Here is a 24,853-nt window from a genome sequence, read left to right as displayed (position 1 = left end):
GGGGCTGTGCCTTTAATGCCCCCATCTCAGAGGAGGCAGCGCTCCCAGGGGGAGGCTGAAGCTGAGTCAGGACAGCTTGTCCAGGGAAGCCAGCAGGGGGCCTGGCGAACTGCCTGGAGGACAGGGACACAGGCCTTCTTTGTTCCTGGCCAGGCAGAGTCCCGCCCTAGGGGGTCCCCTCCCGTTTGCCAGTGTGCCCTGTGCTAGGCCCCGGCCCAGGAGCAAACCTGGTGGACCGACCCTTTTGCAGGGCCCCACCCCTGCGCCAGCTTGGGGCTGAACCGCCTCCCTGGAGACTGCTGGGTGCCAGCTCTGGGCCAAGCCCGTCTGCCCTCCCTTCCTTCAGGGAGCCCTGGACCTGGGGAGCCCAGGCTGGGACCCCAGCCCCTCCTCCAGGGGTCGGCCCTTACCAGGTCCCTCCCTCTTGTCCTGCTTGTCCTGAGAGCTCAGAGCCGCTGGATGTGGGGAGGGGGCAGAAGCTGGGGTCCCTCTGGGGCACGAGGCTGAGACCTGGTAGCCACTCCAGCAGGGCCCCATGCAGCCCAAGGAGGGGCTCTTAGAGGGCCTGGCTGCCTTCCCCACCCCCAGCCCACCCGGCCCGGCCCAGCGGCGGGTGGAGAGGGTTGGGAAGAGGGTGCCTCCCTGAGTCTGGAAAAGGGGAGCCTTGCAGCCACCGGGTCAAAGAGTGAGTGGTAGGCTGAGGACCCAAAGGTGGCCCACACAGATCCCAGCCAGAGGTCTGGACCTCTTAGCTTCGAAGCGCGTGCCCTGGACCCAGAGTCAGAGGGGAGGGAGGGCCAGGCATGACCCCCAGTGCCCAGGAGAGGGGTCCCGCTCTCCGCTGCCCTCTGCCGAGCCCTGCCCGCCCCAGCGGGCGCCTCCCCGCTGAGCCCCGCACTCCGTGTTCTGGCGCCTTTCTGAGCACCGGCCCTCTTAGCCTGCCTGCGTTGGCTCCACCCCTTGGCCCCAGCCCCGCCCACCCTCGGCCACAACCACGCCCACTTCCTAGGCCCCGCCCTTCCCAGGGCCCCGCCCCCTCCCCGGCCCGGCCTGAGCCTGTCCCCCCAGCTCGAGGTCTGAGCTGGAAGCTGTGTTCACACGTCTCCCCTCCTCTCTCCGTTCTGTGCTCCAGACACCACTAACTGTATGGAAATGATGACGGGGAGGCTTTCCAAATGTGGTAAGAACCCCTCACGCGCACCGGGGCCCCCCAGCCTGTCACCCCATTGCTCACCCCTGCACCCCCTGCAGCCTGCTCTGGTGGGTGCTGCCCCCACCCCCGGCTGTCCTGGGGTCCCTGTGTGCCTGAGGAGCCCGGACACGCACACGGGGCCGCGCTTGCCCCCAAGGCGCCCGGCTGTGCCCAGCCCCCAGTCTCTGCCACCAGCCACCTCCCTCATTCAGTCCCCAGAGCGGCTGCAAGCCCGGCCCAAGATCAAGGCAGGCCAGGGAGGGACTCCAAGGCTCAGAGCAGGAAGGGGCGCCTCGGCCCCGAGGCCAGCAAGGCTCCCAGCTGCGGGCTCTGGCCCGAGGTCAGGGGGCCCCCGGGCCCTGGGCTGCAGGCTCGGGTCAGGCCCTCTGCCGTCGGCGGGGGCAGAGCAGGGCACCTGCCGTTGCATCATCAGAGCAGAGATGGGGGTCCTGCCTGTTCTTGCCCGGGTGGAGGCCTGGCTTAGGAGGAGGGGCTGAGGTGCCCTGGGGCCAGGAGCACAGGCTGGGCCCCCACGGCTGCCCCTTCCTTTTCCCTCGGGACGGTCTCTCTGGGACCCCCACTTTGGCTGCCTGCCCCAGCCCTCACCACACCCAAGCTCCATGCCTGTCCACCGATCCATCCGTCTGTCTGTCCGCTGCTGACCTCTGTGTCCACGCTGTGCCACCCGGGCTGGCCGGGGGTGGGGCTCCAGGCCTCCCAGGAGGAGTGTGACTGACTTGGGCCTCCATTCCCTGGGTCCTGCCTGGCCCTGGCCTTCCCACCGCTGAGGACTCAGGGTGATGGGAGGCCTGGCGGAGGAGGAGGGTCCCCGCCGGCCTGGGCCCCAGCCTGCCGCCCAGAGGCCTCGAGCCCCCCGGCTGCCAGCCCCGCTTGCTGCCGCGGCCCCGCGCTCCCGCGCGCCCGCCCTCGTGGGCCCCTGGTTCATTCGTCTGTTGTTCTCTCTCTTCCCTCCCTCCCTCCCTCCCTCCCTCCTTTTCTCTCTTTTCTTTTTTTCTTTTGTCTCTGTTCTGTGCACCCAGGCAGCCCATTGAGTAACTTCTTTGACGTAATTAAACAACTTTTTTCAGACGAGAAGAACGGGCAGGCGGCCCAGGCCCCCAGCATGCCCGCCAAGCGGAGTGCCCACAGCCCACTCGGGGACTCCGCGGCCGCTGGCCCCGGCCCTGGAGGGGACGCCGAGTACCCAGCGGGCAAGGACACGGCCAGGACGGGGCTGCCCGCCGCCCGCCGGGAGCAGCCTTAGACAGACACATAGCCCCCGCCCCTTGTGCGGCCTGCCGCCCGCCCGCCCGCCCGGGGCGGACCCAGGGCCACAGTCCGTCTAGACTGTCGTCAAGCCGGGGAGGAAAGGAAAGGGGGCCCCGGGGTTTGCAGCCCAGGCCAGGCCAACCAGGCCCTCTCTCTCTCTCTCTCTCTCTCTCTCTCTCTCTCGCTGTCTCTCTCTGCCTGTCTCTGACAACGCCACTGTCTCCACTCTGATACCAGGAATTATCCCGAAAAGTTAACATGTCACCTCCACGAGGCCGCCCTCCGTGCTCTCCGCCGGACTCCGGCTGACCGAAGGCAGCTGCCGCAGACCCGCCCTCTCTCCTCCTGCCGCCCGCCCGCCCGCCTGCCCGCGCGGCAGCTCTGCCCAGTTTCAGCTCCGCATGGCCATGGGGAGGAGGACCCAGGCCCCCCAACTGGACGCGCGCTGACTAGCGCCCTCGGCGGGTCCAGCCGGCCTCCGGGGCGGGCCCGAGGGGGCGAAGCAGTCGTCTGGCCCAGCCGCCTCGGCCTCTCCCCAGCGCGCCCCTCCCCCGCCCCGCCGCTCCTCGTCCACGTCCACGCACCTCAGCGCCGCCCACCTGAGCCGCCGCGTCCCACCCCCAGCTCCCTGGGGGCCGCAGGTGGAAAGAGACCCAGGGCCCAGCGTGCCCGTCGCCCCGAGGCTGGCCGAGATCAGTATTATTTATTTGCTGTTTTAACTTATTGAGTTTCTTCTCTGTTCAGGGAAGGGGCAGCAGCAGCGCCGTCCTGCCGTCTGTCCGTCCGTCTGTCTGTGTGTGTGTGTGTGTGTGTGTGTGTGTCTTGGGCAGGGTGGGGTCTGGGCCAAGGTGCCCCATGGACAGAGCCGTCGGGGTGCTGGGGGCAGCCGGCCGGTGCAGCGCCGGCAAGCTACTGTAAACTTTAAAGAATTCCTGCAAGATATTTTTATAAACTTTTTTTCTTGGTTGTTTTTGGAGAAGGGTGTTGGGGGGGCGGGCCGCGGGGCAGGGCTAGACTTGGAGTTCGGTTCTTTCTATACACACACATATAAATATATTTAGAGAATGGCGTGGTTCGCTCTGTCCCAGGTTCGGTCTGAGGAGACGTGACTCCATTCTGGGGGGCCCGGGCCGGGGCCCATCTTGGTTTTGTGTCCGGGTGTGGGGCCTGGGGAAGGCCTGACTTGGCCCCCTACACATAACACGCTAGACAGAAGAGGCATTGCAGGCTTTTTTTTTTTTTTTTTTACTAAAATGACAAAAAGTTAAAAAAAAAAAAACAACCAAGGACAAAGAGAAAGGCAGCGAGTCCCTGCCTCCGGAGGGCCGCGGCGGCAGGCGGGGTTGCATGCCCTGACCGCCGCAAGTCCACCTCACGTCCGCCTGCCTGCTCGCCCGTCGTGGATACATTTTAATGCTTCTGTTCCATTGACCCCGCCCCAGGCTGGGATCTCAGTACATAACAAAAACCGAAACACCTATAACAGCAAAAGCCACGCGGTCCCCGTGGGAGGGGCGTCTCCAGAGTCGAGGACCGGAAAGCAATACCTCTCGTTAGCCCTCCTCTTTTGTACTCGGACACACAGACGTCACGGAAACGGACGCGCCCCACCCCGTGTACCCCCATCAAATAACTGTGAGCAACTTAGTTCCGAACAATAAATTCCTTCCGTAAAGTCACCCACGCCAGTCTCCGTGCGGGCGGGCGAGCGGGCGGGCGGGACGTGGGGCGGCCTGGGACCCAGGCAGCAGGCCTGACGGCGCGACGTCTGCCCGGCCGCGGGGGCGGGGCCGGGTGGCACGCTGCCGGGCACGGGCATGGGGCGAGCACGGGCATCGGGCGAGCGCGCCCCCGCCCGGCCACTGCGGCTCTGCTGCCTCCCCGAGGCCGCACCCGGGCCCTTCCAGGACGATGACCTTCCTTTCCAGCCCTCCTCCGGGAAGAGGCAGAGGGGCCTGTGGCCCAGCCCTGGAGTGACGGGCCGAGGCGGGTGGGCAACTCTGGAACAGCGGGCTGGCAGCGCAGCGTGGTCCCCGCCAGGGGTGGACCCGCCCCCGCCCCGTCGCTGCAACGCCAAGGACAGGCTAGACCCTAGGGCCGTGGGCCACCCAGCCCCATGTCCCGAGGGCAGCACCCGGGAGTCACCTTGCGTCCGTGAGGAGGGACGCAGAGCAGCCCCTGACCGGGGTCCCAGGGGGGAGCCAGAGGCCCGCGGAGCCGCCTCCCCGCGTGTGGAGGAGACTCTGCACCCGGCCGTCCGCACCAACACACTGCGACCGGCCTGGGGGCTGGGCGGCCCGCTCGCCCGTGGTGGGGGCGGCGCCATCCCTGGCCCGCAGCAGCCCGACCGGCTGTTCCGAGGTGCTGCCGTCTGGCCCTGGGGCGGGCAGATCCGGCCTAGGGTTCACGCGCTCCCCTCTCGGCCCTCGTGCTGGAGGCGCCGGGCTTCCGGGGCGCAGCTCCGAGCTTGGGGGCTTGGGGGCTCCGCTGCAGCGGCGCGGGCCCCGGACTCACGAGAGTCTGCGGCCGGGGGGGCGACGCTGGAAACCGCCCAGCCGCTGAGGAGGTCGGCGCCCAGAGGCCGCTCTGGGCCCAGGTTCTGCTGTGGCCCCTGCACTGCGTGGTGTCCCGTTCACGTCAGCTTAAGAACCAGGTGGAGGGAGGGGGTTGGCTTGCTGCATCCTGGCAAGGCGCGTGGCCGTCTGGCTCTTCCCCGGCCGCCAGAGAGGTCCTGTTGACCCGACGGTTCTGCGCGTCTTCACTGAAAGCGGCTGACGCCACAGGCCGCCTCAGCTCTCCCCTTGGCCCTCTCAGAGTCCGCGCTCTGACGAGTCGGCCTCAGTGGGCGCGACTGGCATCCCCCGAAGAGGGCACCGCAGTCAACACGAGCGACCCTCAGCCTCCCGTGGGAGCCCACCGGCGCACTCCCTCAGGGGGAGCGCCCTTTCCCGCAGTCCCGCTTCCACACCAAGCTCGCTCTCGGTTGTAAATAAAAGAAACCAAAGCAAGCTAAGCCTAAAGCCGCTGCTGCTACTATTCACTCCTATAACTACATCCGTGTGTGCCAGACAGATGCCTTCGGAGCACTTTAAACTGAGCACTATGTCTGTGAAGTAGACTTTAATGCGCCCTTGCAGAAAACAAAAAGGATCAGAGGATGGCGGCGCAGGCCTGGTGACCCACCAACCGGTGTGGGTGCTGCCCCCCAGGGAAACCCTGGGCGGGGGCGCTGCGCGCTGCTGGGGGCAGAGCCGGTGGGCGGGGCACCCAGCCGTGGCTGCAGCCGCCGCCCAGCCCTCCCTGCGCCCTGCCCGGAGCCCACCCCGACAGTGGCGCCCGCGCTGGGAGAGGCGCGTCCCGGCGCTGGCAGGCCCCCCCGCTCTCACCGGCCGGCCTCCGGAGGCGCTGCGGAGCAGAGAGCTGGCCGCGGGAGGGGCCTGGCCCGCCCCCCGCCCCCCGCGGATCCGCGCCCACTCCTGGCTCACCTCGGCCACCAGGTCCAGCCCACACCTCCCCCCTCCCGGGCCCGCCCCCACCCCACCCCCAGCAGCCCAGTCTCCCGGTGTCCCTTGGCAAGGGTGGAGGGGGCAGGGCGCAGAGATGGTGGCCAGGGCGGGGAGGAGAGAGAAGTGGAGTGAACGTCAAAGCTGGGGTGTCTGCGTGGGGGGGGGCGCGGAGACGGTCCCCCAGCAAGGTGGGGAACCAAGTGCCGGCCCCAGGGCGCAGGTGGGACTGCAGAGGCTATGCTGCGGGCAGGCCTGTCCGCGGGGTCCAGGCCCTGGGTGCAGTGCCTTCGTGGACCCTCTCCGGCTCTTGATGACCCTGTAAGAGTTCCATAGCCCGTCTTACACACGGTGCTGGTATAACGTGTTACCAAAAACCTAGGGGCTTAAACCATACAAGTACTGCATTTCGGGCTCTTGTTGACCATGATGGCTACGCCATTTCTTCTGAGGGATTCCTGCCCGCAGTAGTAGATATAATGGTCATCCGAGTTAAATTCACCCATTCCAGTCCATTTTAATTCACTGATTTATAGAATGTCGACATTCACTCTTGCCATCTCCTGTTTGACCACTTCCAGTTGGCCTTGATTCATGGACCTGACTTTCCAGGTTCCTATGCAATATTGCTCTTTACAGCATCGGACCTTGCTTCTATCACCAGTCACATCCACAGCTGGGTATTGTTTTTGCTTTGGCTCCAGCCCTTCATTCTTTCTGGAGTTATTTCTCCACTGATCTCCAGCAGCATATTGGGCACCTACTAACCTGGGGAGTTCCTCTTTCGGTATCCTATCATTTTGCCTCTTCATACTGTTCATAGGGTTTTCAAGGCAAGAATACTGAAGTGGTTTGCCATTCCCTTCTCCAGTGGACCACATTCCACTGAGTCTGAAATGCAGTACTTGGATGCAATCTCAAAAATGACAGAATGATCTCTGTTCGTTTCCAAGGCAAACCATTCAATATCACGGTAATCCAAGCCTATGCCCCAACCAGTAACACTGAAGGAGCTGAAGTTGAACGGTTTTATGCAGACCTACAAGATCTTTTAGAACTAACACCCAAAAAAGATGTCCTTTTCACTATAGGGGACTGGAATGCAAAAGTAGGAAGTCAAGAAACACCTGGAGTAACAGGCAAATTTGGCCTTGGAGTATGGTATGAAGCAGGGAAAAGGCTAATAGAGTTTTGCCAAGAGAACGCACTGGTCATAGCAAACACCCTCTTCCAACAACACAAGAGAAGACTCTACACATGGACATCACCAGATGGTCAACACCAAAATCAGATTGATTATATTCTTTGCAGCCAAAGATGGAGAAGCTCTATACAGTCAGCAAAAACAAGACCGGGAGCTGACTGTGGCTCAGATCATGAACTCCTTATTGCCAAATTCAGACTTAAATTGAAGAAAGTAGGGAAAACCGCTACACCATTCAGGTATGACCTGAATCAAATCCCTTATGATTATATATTGGAAGTGAGAAATAGATTTAAGGGCCTAGATCTGATAGATAGAGTGCCTGATGAACTATGGACTGAGGTTCGTGACATTGTAAAGGAGACAGGGATCAAGACCATCCCCATGGAAAAGAAATGCAAAAAAGCAAAATGGCTGTCTGGGGAGGCCTTACAAATAGCTGTGAAAAGAAGAGACTGAAAAGCAAAGGAAAAAAGGAAAGATATAAGCATCTGAATGTAGAGTTCCAAAGAATAGCAAGAAGAGATAAGAAAGCCTTTCTCAGCGATCAAAGCAAAGAAATGGAGGAAAACAACAGAATGGGAAAGACTTAAGATCTCTTCAAGAAAATTAGAGATACCAAGGGACATTTCATGCAAAGATGGGCTCGATAAAGGACAGAAATGGTATGGACCTAACAGAAGCAGAAGATATTAAGAAGAGGTGGCAAGAATACACAGAAGAACTGTACAAAAAAGATCTTCACAACCCAGATAATCACGATGGTGTGATCACTCATCTAGAGCCAGACATCCTGGAATGTGAAGTGAAGTGGGCCTTAGAAAGCATCACTATGAACAAAGCTAGTGGAGGTGACGGAATTCCAGTTGAGCTATTTCAAATCCTGAAAGATGATGCTGTGAAAGTGCTGCACTCAATATGCCAACAAATTTGGAAAACTCAGCAGTGGCCACAGGACTGGAAAAAGTCAGTTTTCATTCCAATCCCAAAGAAAGGCAATGCCAAAGAATGCTCAAACTACCGCACAACTGCACTCATCTCACGTGCTAGTAAAGTAATGCTCAAAATTCTCCAAGCCAGGCTTCAGCAATACGTGAACCGTGAACTTCAGATGTTCAAGCTGGTTTTAGAAAAGGCAGAGGAACCAGAGATCAAATTGCCAACATCCACTGGATCATCGAAAAAGCAAGAGAGTTCTAGAAAAACATCTATTTCTGCTTTATTGACTATGCCAAAGCCTTTGACTGTGTGGATCACAATAAACTGTGGAAAATTCTGAAAGAGATGGGAATACCAGACCACCTGACCTGCCTCTTGAGAAACCTGCATGCAGGTCAGGAAGCAACAGTTAGAACTGGATAAGGAAGAACAAACTTGTTCCAAATAGGAAAAGGAGTACGTCAAGGCTGTATACTGTCACCCTGCTTATTTAACTTCTATGCAGAGTACATCATGAGAAACGCTGGGCTGGAAGAAGCACAGGCTGGAATCAAGATTGCCGGGAGAAATTTCAATAACCTCAGATATGCAGATGACACCACCCTCATGGCAGAAAGTGAAGAGGAACTAAAAATCCTCTTGATGAAAGTGAAAGAGGAGAGTGAAAAAGTTGGCTTAAAGCTCAACATTCAGAAAAAGAAGATCATGGCATCCGGTCCCATCACTTCTTGGAAAATAGATGGAGAAACAGTGGAAACAGTGCCAGACTTTATTTTTTGGGGCTCCAAAATCACTGCAGATGGTGATTGCAGCCATGAAATTAAAAGACGCTTGCTCCTTGGAAGGAAAGTTATGACCAACCTAGATAGCATATTCAAAAGCAGGGACATTACTTTGCCAACAAAGATCCGTCCAGTCAGGGCTATGGTTTTTCCTGTGGTCATGTATGGATGTGAGAGTTGGACTGTGAAGAAGGCTGAGCATCGAACAATTGATGCTTTTGAAACTGTGGTATTGGAGAAGACTCTTGAGAGTTCCTTGGACTGCAAGGAGATCCAACCAGTCCATTCTGAAGATCAGCCCTGGGTGTTCTTTGGAAGGAATGATGCTAAAGCTGAAACTCCAGTACTTTGGCCACCTCATGCGAAGGGTTGACTCATTGGAAAAGACCCTGATGCTGGGAGGGATTCGGGGGCAGGAGGAGAAGGGGACGACAGAGGATGAGATGGCTGGATGGCATCACTGACTGGATGGACATGAGCCTGAGTGAACTCTGGGAGTTGGTGATGGACAGGGAGGCCTGGCGTGCTGCGATTCATGGGGTCGCAAAGAGTCGGACATGACTGATCGACTGAACGGAACTGAAATGAAACCATAGAAACGTGCCTTCTTAAGTTCTGAAGTTCAGGAACGGGGCCTCACTGAAATGGCCTCACTTCTGATGACCGTGGGGAGGGCCCACTTCCTTCCGCAGCTGTTTTTTTTTTTAGCCTTTGTTGGTTTACCCTTGGGTGCCCTGGTCTCTGTCATCGGGGCGCGCAGGCTCTTTAGTCGAGGCCTGTGGGCGCCGTCATCCTACAGCGCAGGGGGCTGACCAAGGACTGAACTACCCGCAGTGAAAGCCGATTCTTAACCACTGAGCCACCAGGGACGTCCCCTCGGTCAGCTTCTGGAGGCCCCTGCATTCCTGGCGCCAGGAGCACAGGCCAGCCCTTCTTACGCTGCGTCGCCCTGGTTCTCCCTCCTCGGTCTGAAGGAGCCCCGTGAGCACACTCAGCCCAGTCTCCCCCCTCAAGTCCAGCTGGTGAGCAAGCTTCACTCTCTCTGCAGCTGTCCCCCTCTGCTGGGGAAGGTAGCAGGCCGACGGGTTCCAGGCACGTGGGGGTGGGCTCTTTTCTGGGGGAGGGTGTGTGACTCTGCCCACTGCAGACTGCTCCCTAGCAAGTTCCACATCCACCTCATGTGTAAAACACACCCCTTTCCTGAAGTCTCAACCCACTACAGGGTCAAGTCAAACCCCAAACCTCACCTCAACCACCTGAAGCAGCTAATAGCAGACACGGAATATGAACTGTCCCTTTCCACATGGGCGTTTGAAACTAGAAGTCATCTACTTCCAAACTAGAACAGTAGAGAAGGTACAAGAGGCCAGGTACGGGAGTTTCCATCCAAAAAGGGAGAAAATGAAGGAGGCGGATTTCAAAGTCCAGCGCGGCACAGCCCGTGAGGCAGTGCGCGGCAAGGCCCGGCAGTTGCCCTCCGTGGTTGCGGGCTCCAACCCCAGGACCCTCTGCCCCCTTCAGCCCTTCATTTTAGAGAAAAGGAGCCAGTGTCCTCAGCTGAGGTTCCATCAGTCTGCATCTTGCCCAGAGAGCTGTGAGTCCAACAGCCTCCCACTCGACCCTCTGCCCCTTCGGTCAAAGCTGGCTATGTTTCTGACGGAATGAAGTTCTCAGGAACCATGGCGCTATCGTGGTATGGCATGGGGGTTCAGTCCCTAAGACAAGAGGCTCCTTCAGATCCTCCCGAGATCCTTCCCGTTTCTGGCTTCCACTGGGCCGACTGAGGTCTGTTCCAAGACTCTCTGACAGAATCTCTGCCCTGGTTCATGTTCTACATTTCCAGCAAAAGGATGCCCAGTAACCCTTGGCTTTTTCTCTAGGCTGCATTTCCCGACAGGCAATCTCCTCAGTCCAGTGTCTTTCTGCAGTCGGGCTTGGCTGAGAGCTCAGACCATCAAGTGTTTTGATCCCTTTTGTTACTAGCTCTTTCTCAGTCTCTCAACGTGTATTTTACTATAAGCAGCAGAGAAAGCAGGCTGCACCTTTGACACTTTGGCTGGAGTCTCCTCAGCTAAACATCCAAGCTGCTTGCTCACGAGTCTGCTGCACGGACATTTGGGGACCCAGCAGGCCAGCTCCCTTCCGCCCCCTCCGGCTTCCCCCAGAGGGTCCTCCCTGGGCACCAGGTCAGACATGGTCCAGTTCCCCTGCGTCCCCTACTTCAGAGATCCATACCTAGAAGAGGAGGGGGACAGCTCATGTGGCCTGCAGACCAAGGGGTCACAGCGAGCCGGAAGGCAGAGGGGCGGTGAGCGGGATGGGTGGCCTGGGAGGGGCCGTGGCCTCCCAGAGGCGCAGGGCTCTTGGCAGTGTGTGTGTGGGTGCAGCGTGGGCAGCCAGGAGCCTGTCCTTCCGGGAGGCGGAGGGAGCAGGTGGCCCCGCTAGGCCTGGGGGCTGGTGGCATGCTAGGGTGGCTAGACTCCTGGTCTGCTGGCCACGACTGAGTTTGAGGTCAGCTGAGCGTCAGGAGGGCAGGAAATTCAGGACCGAGGAGGGCACGGGCTGGCGGGGAGAGTATAGGCGCCCCAGTAGCTGGGAGTCAGACCAGGGCCCAGGGTCCCATTACTGCCACTCAGGGTTGGCAGGGGATCGGGGTGGGGTGCGTGACAACAATCAATACCCGGAGAAGGCACAGGGCCCTGCGGGAGCCCCGCGTCTCTGCCCACAGAGGGCTGGACCAGCTCCAAGGCTGTTCACACCACCCCCCAGCTATCCTATACCCAGCCAAGTGATGCTGCCCAGTCCAGAGGGGGGCCCTGCAGCAGAGCCTCCGTGCTGGCTGGCCAGAACGCCCACCTCTGGCCGACTGTGGCCCCACTGCAGGGTCCCTGCTGCCAGTGTGGAAAGGGCACGTCACAGGGAGACCGAGGGTCCAGAACCCCTGGGGACTTGACCCACAGAACACAGCTCTGCCCACAGCTCCTGGCAACCCGTGGACACGTGCAGCAGGGGAGTCCGGGGTGAGCCCCGGCAGGGACGCAGCACCTGCTCTCGGCCAGCACAGCTGTGTTCAGTGAGGGCTCCATGGGCTGGCCTACAAGGGAGGGCGCTGCCCCGGGCCATGTGAGGAGCAGGGCGCACGGCCGGGCCGCCAGAGCACGGAGCACCAAGACGCTGAGGACACACACAGGGGCTGACCTGAGAGAAGGCTCTTTATTACACCCGCCCAGGGAGGCCAGGCTCTCCTGCCCCCGCCGCGGTCCGCACAGGCCGCGCCCCGGGGCACCGCAGCCCGGAGCCTGGCCAGCCCCGCTCCCCTCCTGGGCAGTGAGGGCAGTGGAGGGAGACGCTGCAGCTCGCGGGGCTCCGGACACCCGGCCTCCCCGCCCCTCCAGCCGGCCCTGAGCCAGAGTCCAGATCGCGCGGGGGGAGGAGAAAGGCGGGCCGGGGTCTCTAAAAGCCACTCCAGCCTGAGCCAAGACAAAGGGCGGCAGAAGCGAAGCCTGCGGGCCCCGCCGCGGGGAAAGGCCCCGCCCCGCTGCGAGTCTCCCCGGAGGTCAAGGCCGAGCCGGGGGCAGGGCGGGCGCGGAAGACCCGGAGGGGCAGACCCCAGAGGGAGACGCGGACGGGCGGCCCCGGAGGTGTCTGCCACGGACGAGCGGAGTCCAAGGTTCTCGGGGCCGACGGCAGAGAGTCCGGGCGCCCAGAGTCCGTGCGCGCACAGACACGGACGCGCGCGGCGCGCCGCCGCTCCCTCGGCGCGGGCGCCGCCGGGCTCACCTCTCCTTGACGTGGTTCTGTGCGCCCGCCGCCCCGCCCGGCCCGTCCCCGCCGCCCCCGCCGCACAGCGCCTCCGTCAGGTCGTCCATGACCGCCGTCTCTTTGGGGTCGAGCAGGTTGAACTCGCGGGCGAAGAGGATGAAGTGCACGTAGAGCGTGTTCAAGTGTCCGTGGAGCTCGAGCGCCAGCGTCTCCTTGAAGTGCGCCGAGTAGATGTGCGCCAGCACGTGGAACAGGTACCTGCAGATCTTCCGCACCAGCGCCTCGAAGGAGCTGGGGAACTCGCGGCCTGCGACCCGGGGCGGCCGGGTCACCACCGCGGCCCGGCCCCGGGGCGGGGTCTGCCCCCTCCCCCCGCCGCAGGCCTCCCTGCGCGCCCGCCTGCGGCGCCACCGACTGGGACCCGGGGCCCGCGAGGAGGGGCCGGGGCGATGGTGCCGCCCGCGGGCCACGCGCTGCCCCGGCGGCTCAGGGCGCAGAGCCTGGAGGGGGCGGGGTCGTGGGCGGGGCGGGGCGGGGACACGCACCGTATTTCGTGGGGAACACGTCCTCGTCGGTCACCAGCTTCTGCACGGAGCTCATGACGAAGTCCACGTACTGGGGGGCCGTGCACTTCACCTTCTTGCCCCGCTCGTCGTACCAGTAGTACTGTCTGTGGGGACAGGCGCGCGGTGACGGGCGGCCGGGACAGCTGGCCGCGCTCACCCTTCGCGCTACCCGGGACCTCCCCCTGCCTTAACGGCGACAGACAGCTTTCCCATCTTTCCCCGGAGGCCCTGCCTTGACTTGTCAGGATCCGGGGCTTCCCTGGTGGCTCAGATGGTAAAGCATCTGCCTGCAGTGCGGGAGATCTGGGTTAGATCCCAGGGTCAGGAAGATCCCCTGGAGAAGAGACTGGCACCCCGCCTGGAGAATCCCATGGACAGAGGAGCCTGGTGGGCTACAGTCCACCGGCAGCAGAGAGTCAGCCATGACCGAGTGCGCAACACGTTCACTCCTCCCACAGGCGGCTTCCTGCTGACCCCAGTATGGGCCAAACCTGCGCCCTGGGCCGCCTGGGGTGAGGGGGCCTCTGTCCCTGGCTACCTCACAGACTTCCCCGGCAGGTGGGGGTGGGTCAGGGCGTCAGGAGTTGCGGACACCCGGCCCAGCCCTGAGACCAGGCGCATCTCCCAGTTCACGAAACGCTGCTGTTCTGCCATCCTCCAGGCGTGGGCCCCTGCAGCCACCACGTCCCACTCTCCCCTCCTGCCCCAAGGTGGGCTCCAGTCTTCCCAGCAGGGGGCCCTGTGCCTGCAGGCGGGCTGGCCGAGCGCGGCACCGAGCCGCTGGCGGGGAGAGGGGAACTGCACGCTGCCTGGGTCAGTGGGTGATGACCAGGGCACCCCTTCTACGGCCGAGGCACCAACCCTGCCCCAGCAGACCTTCGCCAGCACCCCGCCCCCTCTCGCTGTCTTTACTGGGCTTCAGAACTGACAGCTCTCCCCAACACCATCCCACTTTATCGCAGGCCAGGACCCCAGGCTGGCCCTGAGCACCCTGCCCTGACTTCCTGAGCTCACTAAGCACCCCTGGGTGACAGCCACAGGGCACCCCTGCACTCCCAACACCTGGTCAGACCTGCTGGCAGGACAGCAGGCTCTCCAGTACATGGCCGAAAGACAAGACACAGCCCAGGGGACCTCAGAACAGCCCTGCTGCCCACCCCTACTCCTCTAGCAGGAGCCCGGGCTCTTCTCACCCCCTTCGCCTGTGAGTTCATCTGTGCCCCTGGTCGGGCTGGGGTCAGGCTGCAAGACGGGAACACAGCCCACAACAAATGGGCAGGCCACCAGGAAAACGGCCGCCCCTCTCTGGACAAGGTAACACAGCCCTGACTGCCACTGGGTACCAGGCCCCGGCCTCCCCACTGCAGAAGGCAGATGACACCTGCCAGCCACTTCCACCTCGGCGAGGCCTCCCTGCCACGCCTGCGCCCAGGCTGCCCCAGCACTGCGGGCCCCGCAGAGCCCAGCACCCGCATGCCCCCCAAGGCCCCGGAGTGGGTCAGACAAAGCCCTGAGAAGCTGGCCGAGCTTCCTGCAGGGCCCCAGGAAGCAGACACCCAGCAAGGATCCAGAGCCCTCCCCAACACAGGGTGGCCCTGCTGACCGTCTGTCCCCTGCCCAGGCCCCTGCCCTGCCTGAGGATGCGCTGAGAGAGGACAGGTGACGCCCCTCCCCTCACAGCGGCCCCTGGGGTCCTGGGGCTGGTGCAGGGAGGGGGCAGCACCACCCCAGCGACTCCCCAGCCCTGCTTGGTGCTGATGCCCCTGGCCACCAGTGCCAGAGTCGGAAAAACCACTGCAGCTTGAAACCAGGAGGCCTTCCCACGAGGTCCAGACCCGGAGAGACCCACTCCTCGGGGCCTGCTGCAGCCCTGCCCATGCAGCCGGGACCCTCCGCGTTCAGCATTCTTCTCCGGCCTCGCTTTATTTCTGCACCGTCTCACAGTAAAGCTGACTGGCTGTGGCGTGCAGCCTGACGGGTTTTAACCCCAACAGAGGAACAATGATGGGGCACAGCCCCCAGCCCGGCCCCTGGCCTGCTGTCAGCCCCCCGCACACTAGCGATGCGTCGTCAGGCACCCCAGGTGGCGTCCGGGGCCCGGCTCTGCCGTCCGCCCTGCCTTTCTCGTCACTGAGACGGACTCCTGTGGGGATGCACTAGTCCATCACACATCTGGGTGGCCTGCAGTTTGGGCAATTATGGGTCAGGCTGCTAAAACCCTCCTGGGCAGGCGTCTCTATGAGCCCCAGTTCCCATTTCTCTCACGTGGATGCTCGGGAGCAGGACAGCCAGGTCCACAGCAGGAATGCCACCGAGCTGTCCTCGGAGTGGCCGCTCCACTGGCACCCCCTCCACCCGCGCGGGCACGTGGCAAGGAGGTGACCGACGCTCCCCAGCAGCGTCTGAATCCGGGCTCTCCGCCTGCTCCTGGTGTTCCTCTGCCCGTGGGTGTACGGGGTCCTCCCCGTGGCCGGTCTGCGTCCTCTGCCCGGTCATAACCAGGTTTCTCACTGTGAGCTGTGAGGGTTCTTCATCCCTTCCAGGCACTAGTCCTCCCTTGGATATGGGATTCGTCTGTGGTTTGTCTCTTTCTCTCAACAGTGTCTTTCTCAGAACAAAAGTTCTGCATTTTGGTGAAGTCCACTTTACTGACTCTTCTTCATGGATGGACTGTATCTCGCGTCATGACCAAGAACTCTTAGCCTAGTGCTACCTCACGAAGGCTGCTCCTGTGTTTTCTTCTGAAAGTGTTATGGTTTATATTTAGAGTTAGCATTTACTTCAAGTCAACTCTGGCAGAAGGAGACATTTGGATGACTGGTTTTTCTAACAGCATTAGTTGAAAAGACTATCCTTTCTCCACTGAATTCTTCTCATTCCTGTCAAACATCAAGGGGCCACGTCTGTGTGGGTGCGTTTCTGGATTCTGCTCTGTTGCACGGACCTCTGTGTCTCTTCACCAACACCACAGTGTTGATTACCACAGTTTTATAGTAACTCTTAGCACAGCACTGTGGGACTCTACTGATTTGACTGTTTTTTTCAAAATCACTGTAGCTATTCTAGGGATTCTGCTGCTCCCTGTACATTCTATAATCAGCTTATTTATGGATGAGAGCTCTGCTGGGAGTCTGACTGAAGTTGCGCTTCTACACTTCTGGTGCGCTGTCTCCCGTCTCTCCATCTGCGCTGGTTCGTCAGCGTTTGGTAGCTTCCTGCGTGCACGTGTCTCCTCAAGTCTACATCTAAGTGTTTCAGTGTTTTTGGAGCTACTGTAAATGATGTACCTTTATCAACTCTGTGCTCCAGTTGCACACTGCTAGTGTACAGACTATGGTTGATTGTGTGTGTGTGCTGAGCTGGCTGGATTTATTGAGTCAGCTTTTTCCTAGAGCTCTTGGGCTTGTCTGCAGACAATCATGCTGTATGCAAATACAGTTTTATTTTCTTCTCCAATTTAAATGGCTTTTATCCCTTTTTCTTGCCTTACTGCATTACCTATCTTGGGTCAATTGTGGTTTATTTTGTGCTTTCCAAGGAACTAGTTCATTTAATCTAAATTGTTAAATTTACGTAAGCAGAGATTCTTCTGATGCTTCCTTATTACCCTCTCAATTCCTGCTGGGTTTACAGTTATTTCCTCTTTTATTCCTTATATTGATAATCTGTATCTTTTCTCTTTTTACCTTTGTTAGTTTTACTAGAGGTTTCTCAATTTCACTTCTCTTTTCAAGGAACCGGCTTCTGGTTTCGTTTTCGGAAATCCACGTCAGTGAGCTCTGTCCCTATTTTGTCATTTATTTTCTTCTGCTCAATTTAGGGTTGTGTTTTTTGCTTTTTTTTCTGGGATTCCCCAGTGGCTCAGTGGTAAAGAATCTGCAGTGCAGGAAGACACAGGAGATGCAGGTTCGATCTCTGGATCAGGAAGATCCCTGGAGGAGGGCATGGCACCCCACTCCAGCCTTCCTGCTGGGAAAATCCCACGGACAGAGCCTGGCAGGCTACAGCTGCAAAGAGCTGGACAAGACAGCACACACATGTACGCAGGCACACGCTTTTTTTCCAGTTTCTTAATACGGAAGCTTGGGTTGAATTACGGTCTTTCTTCTTCTGAAACAAGCATTTAATCCTCTGAACATTCCTCTAAACCTTGCTTTAGCTGCATCTCAAATGCAGTTTAAATCCGCTGCATTCTCGTTTTAGTTTATAAGTTTCTCATCTCCCTGGAGACTCCCTCTCTGACCCATGGATTATTTGAAAGTGTGTTCATTTCTTGGGATGTCCCTGGCATTCCAGTGGTGAAGACTGTGTGCCCCACGTAGGGGACACATCCGACCTGCCTCGATCAGGGAACCAAGAGTCCCCATGCCACACAGCATGGCAAGAGAAAACAAGTACACTGATTTCTAAACGGCTGGAGGTTTTTCTGTTACCGATTTCAAACATAACTAATTTTGGTCGGATAACTTACCCTGCACCTCTGATCAGTTTGCTAAGGTCTGTTTTGTGAGCCAGGATGTGACCTCCTGTGGTGAGTAACCCCAGTGCACCTGAAAGGAATGTGGATTTTGCTACTGAGGGTGGAGTAAATGTCTATTCAGTCCAGTTGGCTGATGGTGCTATTTAGTTCCAGATTCTTGCTGGCTTTCTATCCACTAGTCCATATATTACCAAGAGAGGAATGTTGAAACCTGCAACCATAGTATCTGTCCCTTCGGTTCTGTCCGTCTGCTTTGCGAAAAAGCTCTATTTGGCACAGATGCGCTCGAGGTCAGTACTTCTTGAAGTCTGCTTTGTCTGGAATGAGCGCGGCCACTCTAGTTTTCTTCTGACTCACGTCTTGCTGGCATCTCTTCCTCCACTGTTTCATTTTCGACCCCCCAGTGCCACTGCGTTCACAGTGGCTCCTCTCATGTTCCCTGTGCAGCCGGCTCACCTTACAGCCTCTGTCTTGCCACCAGCACGACCACACCACGGCAGCAACCGCGATGGCGGGCCTGTCTGGATCTAAGTTCACAGTCGTCCACTGCGTCTTCCCTTTGCTTTCACTTCTTGTGTTTCCCCCCTTCTTCCGCACTATCTCCTTTTAACTTATCTAGTATGATTTATGTCCCTTATGCAACTTTTTTAGAGGTTACTCAAAGGATTACAAAGCACATCCTGACCTTTCCACCCTGTACCTGGCGCCCAGGACCTCTTCTACATCTGGAGTCAGAACGCTGACCGCACACAGGGCTCTCCGCCGGCCCCCAGGCCACCACTGTCTCAGCGCTGCAGACACACACTGGAGGCCCGTCAGACAGCTATGGCTTTTGCTCACCTACCAGACACGTTTCAAAGAGCTGAAGAGAAGAGGCGGTCATCGCGTCTGCCCGTGTCCTCTGGCCCGCGGCCCGCCTAGTGCTGCTCCCTTCACTGCATGGCAAGTGAGCTCTCTGAGTCTCCCCTCGCTGACAGCGGTCCCCATCTTACCTTCACGCTTGAAGGACATTATGTGGCACTCCCGGGAGACTGCTATTTCCATTCAGCACCTTGGCCGTGTTGTGGGGCCTCCTCCTGGCCCCCGATGGGGAAGGCTGGCCGCAGCCACCCCACCACGTCCCTGCAGGGGCACGGCTGCTGGCTCCGCTGGCTGTGACAGCGTGTTCTCTTCAGCAGTTTGATCACGTGCCTGTGGTGGATTCATCAGGTTTATCCTATTTCAAACTCATTAGGCTTCCTGAATCTGTAGGTTTGTGTCTTGGCCAAATTTGGAAGTTTTCAGCTGTTAGGTCTTCAAATGCGTTCCGGGCACAAGCCTCCTTCTCTTCTCTCGGGACTCCAAACTCCCCTTTGGTTCCAGTCCTTCAGGCATCAGCAGGGTGGAGAAGGGTGTCCGGCCTGGGCTGCAGCCCCACTCTGGGCCCTGGGTGGACCTGATGGCCCTGTGTGCCACAGACGGCACACAGCTCTGTGGACCTCTGACAAACCCCCCGTTTCCTTTTAAACTGACTCATGTGAGTTTCCATTCCTTGGTCTTGAACGATTCCTAGAAAGGCGTTTGCTCCTTGAAGAGAAACTATGACAGACCCAGACAGCGTGTTAGCCTTGTGTGACTCAATGAAACGATGAGCCACACCACGTAGGGTGTTAGCCTTGTGTGACTCAGTGAAACGACGAGCCACACCACGTAGGGCCACCCAAGACAGATGGGTGGTGGTGGAGATTTCCGACAAAACGTGGTCCACCAGAGAAAGGACTGGCAAACCACTTCAGTGTTCTTGCCCTGAGAGCCCCATGAACAGCATGAAAAGACAGACAGATGCAGTGCAGAAAGACGAGCTCCCCCAGCTGGCAGGGGCCCGTATGCCACTGCAGAAAAGCGGAGAGAGAGCGCCAGAAAGAACGGAGAGACGGAACAAAAATGAAAACAACACCCAGCTGTGGGTGTGCCTGATGATGGAGGTAAAGTCCGATGCTGTAAAGAACAATATTGCATAGGAACCTGGAATGTTAGGTCCGTGAACCAAGGCAAATTGGAAGTGGTCAAACAGTAGATGGCAAGAGTGAACGTCGATATTTTACGAATCAGCGAACTAAGATGGACCAGAAAGGGAGAATTTAATTCAGATGACTATTATTATATCTACTACTGTGGGCAGGAATCCCTTAGGAAAAAAGGAGTAGCCCCCATAGTCAACAAAAGGGTCCAAACTGAAGTACTTGAGTGCAATCTCAAAAACGACAGAATGATCTCTGCTTGCTTCCAAGGCAAACCATTCAATGTCATAGTAACCTAAGTCTATGCCCCAACCAGCAATGGTGAAGAAGCTGAAGCTGAACAGTTCTCTGAAGACCTACAAGACCTTTTAGAACTAACACTAAAAAAAGATGTCCTTTTCATCACAGGGGGACTGGAATGCAAAAATAGGAAGTCAAGAGACACCTGGAGTAACAGGCAAATTTGGCCTTGGAGTACAAAATGAAGCAGGGCAAAGGCTAACAGAGTTTTGCCAAGAGAACGCACTGGTCACAGCAAACACCCTCTTCCAACAACACAAGAGAGGGCTCTACACATGGACATCACCAGATGGTCAACACCAAAATCAGACTGATTTGCAACCAAAGATGGAGAAGCTCTATACAGTCGGCAAAACAGGACTGGGAGCTGACTGTGCCTCAGATCATGAACTCCTTATGGAAAAATTCAGACTTAAACTGAGGAAAGTAGGGAACACCACTGGGCCATCCAGGTATGACCTAAGTCGGATCCCTTATGATTATACAGTAAAGTGACAAATAGATTCAAGGGATGAGATCTGATCGACAGAGCGCCTGAAGAACTACGGATGGAGGTTTTTGACAGGAGGCAGTGACCCAGACCATCCCCAAGAAGTGCAGTTCAGTCCCTCAGTCGTGTCTGACTCTTTGCAACCCTGTGGACTGCAGCACACCAGGCCTCCCTGTCCATCACCAACTCCCAGCACTTGCTCAAACTCATGTCCATCAAGCGGGTGATGCCATCCAGCCATCATCCTCTGTCATCCCCTCCTCCTCCTGCCTTTAATCTTTCCCAGCATCAGGGTTTTTTCCAATGAGTCAGTTCTTTGCATCAGGTGGCCAAAGTATTGGAGCTTTAGCTTCAGCATCAGTCCTTCCAATGAATATTCAGGTCTGATTTCCTTTAGGATGGAATGGTTGGATCTCCTTGCAGTCCAAGACACTGTCAAGAGTCTTCTCTAACACCACAGTTCAAAAGTATCAATTCTTCGGTGCTCAGCTTGCTTTATGGTTCAACTCTCACATCCATACTTGACTACTGGGAAAACCATAGCCTTGACTAAATGGACCTTTGCTGGCAAAGTAATGTCTCTGCTTTTTAATATGCTATCTAGGTTGGTCATAGCTTTTCTTTCAAGGAGCAAGCGTCTTTTCATTTCACGGCTGCAGTCACCCTCTGCAGTGATTTTGGAGCCCAAGAAAATAGTCTGTCAGTGTTTCCACTGTTTCCCCATCTATTTGCCATGAAGTGATGGGACTGGATGCCATGATCTTAGTTTTTTGACTGCTGAATTTTAAGCCAGCTTTTTCACTCTCCTCTTTCACTTTCATCAAGAGGCTCTTCAGATCCTCTTCCCTTTCTGCCATAAGGGTGGTGTCATCTGCATATCTGAGGTTATTGATATTTCTCCCTGCAATCGTGATTCCAGCTTGTGCTTCATCCAGCCTGGCATTTTGCATGACGTATGCAGCATATAAGTTAAATAAGCAGGCTGACAATATACAGCCTTGACACACTCTTTTCCCAATTATGAAACAGTCCATTGTTCCACGCTCAGTTCTAAATGTTGTTTCTTGACCAGCATATAGGTTTCTCAGGTGGCAGGTTGGGTGCTCTGGTATTCCCATCTCTTTCAGAATTTTTCAGTTTGTTGTGATCCACACAGTCAAAGGCTTTGGTGTAGTCAATAGAGCAGAAGCAGATGTTTCTCTGGAACTCTCTTGCTTCTTCTATGATCCCCAAGAAAAAGAAACGCAAAAAGGCAAAACAGTTATCTGAGGAGGCCTTACAAATAGCTGAGAAAAGAAGAGAAGTGAAAGGTAAAGGAGAAAAGGAAAGCTATATCCAGAGTTCTAAAGAATAGCAAGGAGAGATAAGAAAGCCTTTCTCAGCGATCAATGCAAAGAAATAGAAGAAAACAACAGAATGGGAAAGACTAGAGATCTCTTCAAGAAAATTAGAAATACCAAGGAACATTTCATGCAAAGATGAGCACAACAAAGGACAGAAATGGTACGGACCTAATAGAAGCAGAAAATATTAAGAGGTGGTAAAAATACACAGAAGAACCATATAAAAGAGATCTTAATGACCCAGAAAACCACGATGGTGTGACCACTTACCTAGAGCCAGACATCCTGGAATGCGAAGTCAAGTGGCCCTTAGGAAGCATCACTACAAACAAAGCTAGTGGAGATAGTGGAATTCCAGCTGAACTATCTCAAGTCCTTAAAATGACGCTATTAAAGTGCTACACTCAATATGCCAGCAAATTTGGAAACTCAGCAGTGGCCACGGGACTGGAAAAGGTCAGTTTTCATTCCAATCCCAAAGAAAGGCAATGCCAAAGAATGCTCAAACTACCGCAGAATTGCACTCAGCTCAGGCTAGCAAAGTAATGCTCAAAATTCTCCAAGCCAGGATTCAACAGTACATGAACCAAGAACTTCCAGATGTTCAAACTGGATTTAGAAAAGGCAGAGGAACTAGAGATCAAACAGCCAACATCCACTGAATCATTGAAAAAGCAAGAGAATTTCAGAGAAACATCTATTTCTGCTTTATTGACTACTCCAAAGCCTTTGACTGTGTGCATCACAGCAAACTTTGGAAAATTCTGAGATGGGAATACCAGACCACCTGATCTGCCTCTTGAGAAATCTGTATGCAGGCCAAGAAGCAACAGTTAGAACTGGGCATGGAAAAATGGAGTGGTTCAAAACTGGCTGGGAAAGGAATACGTCAAGGCTGTATATTGTCACCCTGCTTATTTAACTTATGTGCAGAGTACATCATGAGAAACGCTGGGCTGGATGAAGCAGAAGCTGGAATCACGATTGCAGGAAGAAATATCAATAACCTCAGATATGCAGATGACACCACCCTTATGGCAGAAAGTGAAGAGGAACTAAAGAGCCTCTTGATGAAGCTGAAAAAGGAGAGTGAAAAAGCTGGCTTAAAACTCAACATTCAAAAGCTATTTTCTTGGGCTCCAAAATCACTGCAGATGGTGACTGCAGCCATGAAATGAAAAGATGCTTGCTCCTTGAAGGAAAAGCTATAACCAATCTAGACAGCATATTGAAAAGCAGAGACATTAGTTTGCCAACAATGGTCCACCTAGTCAAAGCTGTGGTTTTTCCAGTAGTCACGTATGGACGTGAGAGTTGGACCATAAAGCAAGCTGAGCGCCGAAGAATCGATGCTTTTGAACTGTGGTGTTAGGAAAGACTCTTGAGAATACCCTGGACTGCAAGGAGATCCAACCATTCCATCCTAAAGGAAATCAGTCCTGAATATTCATTGTAAGGACTGATGCTGAAGCTGAAGCTCCAATACTTTGGCCACCTGATGCGAAGAACTGACTCACTGGAAAAGATGCTGATGCTGGGAAAGATTGAAGGCCGGAGGAGAAGAGGACGATAGAAGATGAGATGGTTGGATGGCGTCACCGACTCAATGGACCTGAATCTGAGCAAGCTCCAGGAGATGGTAAAGGACAGGGGAGCCTGGTGTGCTGCAGTCCATGGGGTCACAGAGAGTCGCGCATTACTGGATGAAGGGACAGTAACCACTGATATAACCCTACAAAAGCCTATAAAGCAGAGTACAGGTAGCAAGACTGACCAGCACAAGTCTGGAAATCTCCAGATCTCCAAGTTTGACGTGGCAGAGCCAACATCTAGACACACGTCTGCCCGACACCAAATCCTGTGCCCCTTCAAGGAGCCTCTTCTCAAGCACTCTGGTGCCTAAAGGGTGACCGGCAGTGCCTCAGAAGGGCCCTGGCTTCCGCATCTGCCAGCCCGCGGGCCCCCTGACATCTCCTGGCCAGGTACCTCCTGCGAGCGTGCTGTAGGCAGGCGATGCAGCACTGCCCTTGCCCCCTTCCGGCTGCCCAGCCACGTCTGCAGTAGAGGCTACCGCCTCACACTGAGGAGCCCAGGCTCACTTCGCGCACGCGCCCAGCACTGCCACACCCTCTGCGGGCCAGGCCGGGCTGCGGCTCTCTGGGGACACAGTGACACCCAAGCATGCCATCAGCAGCTCTCGCCGGGTGAGTAAGGAGTGGAGAGCAGCCGTCTTCTGCACTCACACCCTCTGTGGGGCTGGGCTTTCAGGGGTCTCAGCGAGAGCAGGGCCCCTTGTCCGGGTCCGAGCCGGGCTGCCGCGGCAGCACAGCACACCCACTAGCAGGCGGGCTGCCAGCACACGCTCGCGTCAGCCCGGCTCGCAGGCCGTGCCCCTGGCAGGCTGTCAGAGAGGAGCTCCCGTGCCTCCCCCTTGGCCCACGTGGCCCCCTGCCCATGGCCGCTTCCGTGGCTTCTGCCCCCTGGGCTGGGGGTGAGCCCAGGTCCACGTGGTGGCTCTCCTACCCACGCAGCTTCAAGAGCTACCGCAGAGGCGGGGTGTCCTGGAGTCCTCCGGGTGCCCGTTTCCAGAAGACAGCAGCCCCGCCAGGCCCAAGGAAGGGCACCATGCGGGGGGCACCAAAGCACCCCAGCCCCATGGGCCGGCAGCGCCTTCTCCATGCAGAGTGTGAGCTCCGGGTCGGCCCTCAGCAGGCGGGACCAGCGCCGGGAAGCGTCTCTGGCTGCACACACCCCGCAGTCTCAGGGTGCACGGCGGGCACGTCCTGCGGAAATGCCTCTGCCCCAGGACACACCCCGTCAGGGCCCGGCTGGCTCCTGGCACCCGTGCCCAGGGGGACCCACGCCGCCCGGGTCCCCCCTCTGCTGGGCTCTGCTTCCTGTTTCCCCACCAGGCTGGGGCCTCTGGGGACAGGGGAGCAGCCCTGGTGAGCCTCCGACAAGGACGCCACGGGAGCGGGGCGGCAGGGGCGGACGGGGCGCTGGGCAGGCCCGGCAGGCGAGCA

The 24,853-nt window shown here is 57.3% G+C and overlaps 2 protein-coding genes and 1 long non-coding RNA gene across 22 annotated transcripts in view; 1 reads left to right on the top strand and 2 right to left on the bottom strand.

Moving 5' to 3' along the window:
* Window positions 1–3,417, top strand: part of BRSK2 (BR serine/threonine kinase 2) — a 48,235-nt gene extending 44,818 nt beyond the window's left edge. For 7 of the 17 annotated variants that reach the window (XR_011251800.1, XR_011251799.1, XR_011251803.1 and 4 more), the window contains 2 exons: window positions 1,133–1,180; window positions 2,699–3,417. Coding sequence is in view for 10 of the 17 variants with exons in the window: in XM_069565812.1 (XP_069421913.1) it covers window positions 1,133–1,180; window positions 2,699–2,718 (68 nt within the window). In the remaining 7 variants the exon portion in view is untranslated. The other 10 variants (XR_011251798.1, XR_011251804.1, XR_011251802.1 and 7 more) reach the window with 2 other exon arrangements.
* An 8,666-nt stretch (window positions 3,418–12,083) lies between these two features.
* The window catches only part of MOB2 (MOB kinase activator 2), a 52,103-nt gene continuing 39,333 nt past the window's right edge, over window positions 12,084–24,853 (bottom strand). For all 3 annotated transcript variants that reach the window (XM_069565828.1, XM_069565826.1, XM_069565827.1), the window contains exons 4-5: window positions 13,197–13,321; window positions 12,084–12,958 (exon numbers count right to left, since the gene is read on the bottom strand). In XM_069565828.1, the coding sequence (XP_069421929.1) occupies window positions 12,666–12,958; window positions 13,197–13,321 (418 nt within the window). In that variant the 3' untranslated portion in view covers window positions 12,084–12,665. The remainder of the gene's footprint in view (window positions 12,959–13,196; window positions 13,322–24,853) is intronic.
* On the bottom strand, window positions 16,875–24,851 carry LOC138426859 (uncharacterized). Of its 2 annotated transcripts, none has more exons than XR_011251806.1 (2): window positions 18,690–24,851; window positions 16,875–18,559 (listed from the first exon to the last, which is right to left on the bottom strand). It is a non-coding gene; the product is annotated as an uncharacterized lncRNA (long non-coding RNA). The 2 variants fall into 2 exon arrangements; XR_011251807.1 differs by having other exon boundaries at window positions 16,875–18,537.

Source organism: Ovis canadensis, chromosome 21 (genome assembly GCF_042477335.2).
Source record: "Ovis canadensis isolate MfBH-ARS-UI-01 breed Bighorn chromosome 21, ARS-UI_OviCan_v2, whole genome shotgun sequence".
NCBI classification, from domain to species: Eukaryota; Metazoa; Chordata; class Mammalia; order Artiodactyla; family Bovidae; genus Ovis; species Ovis canadensis.
Note: the sequence above shows the minus strand (reverse complement) of the source record. Positions and strands in the feature narration are given on the sequence as shown.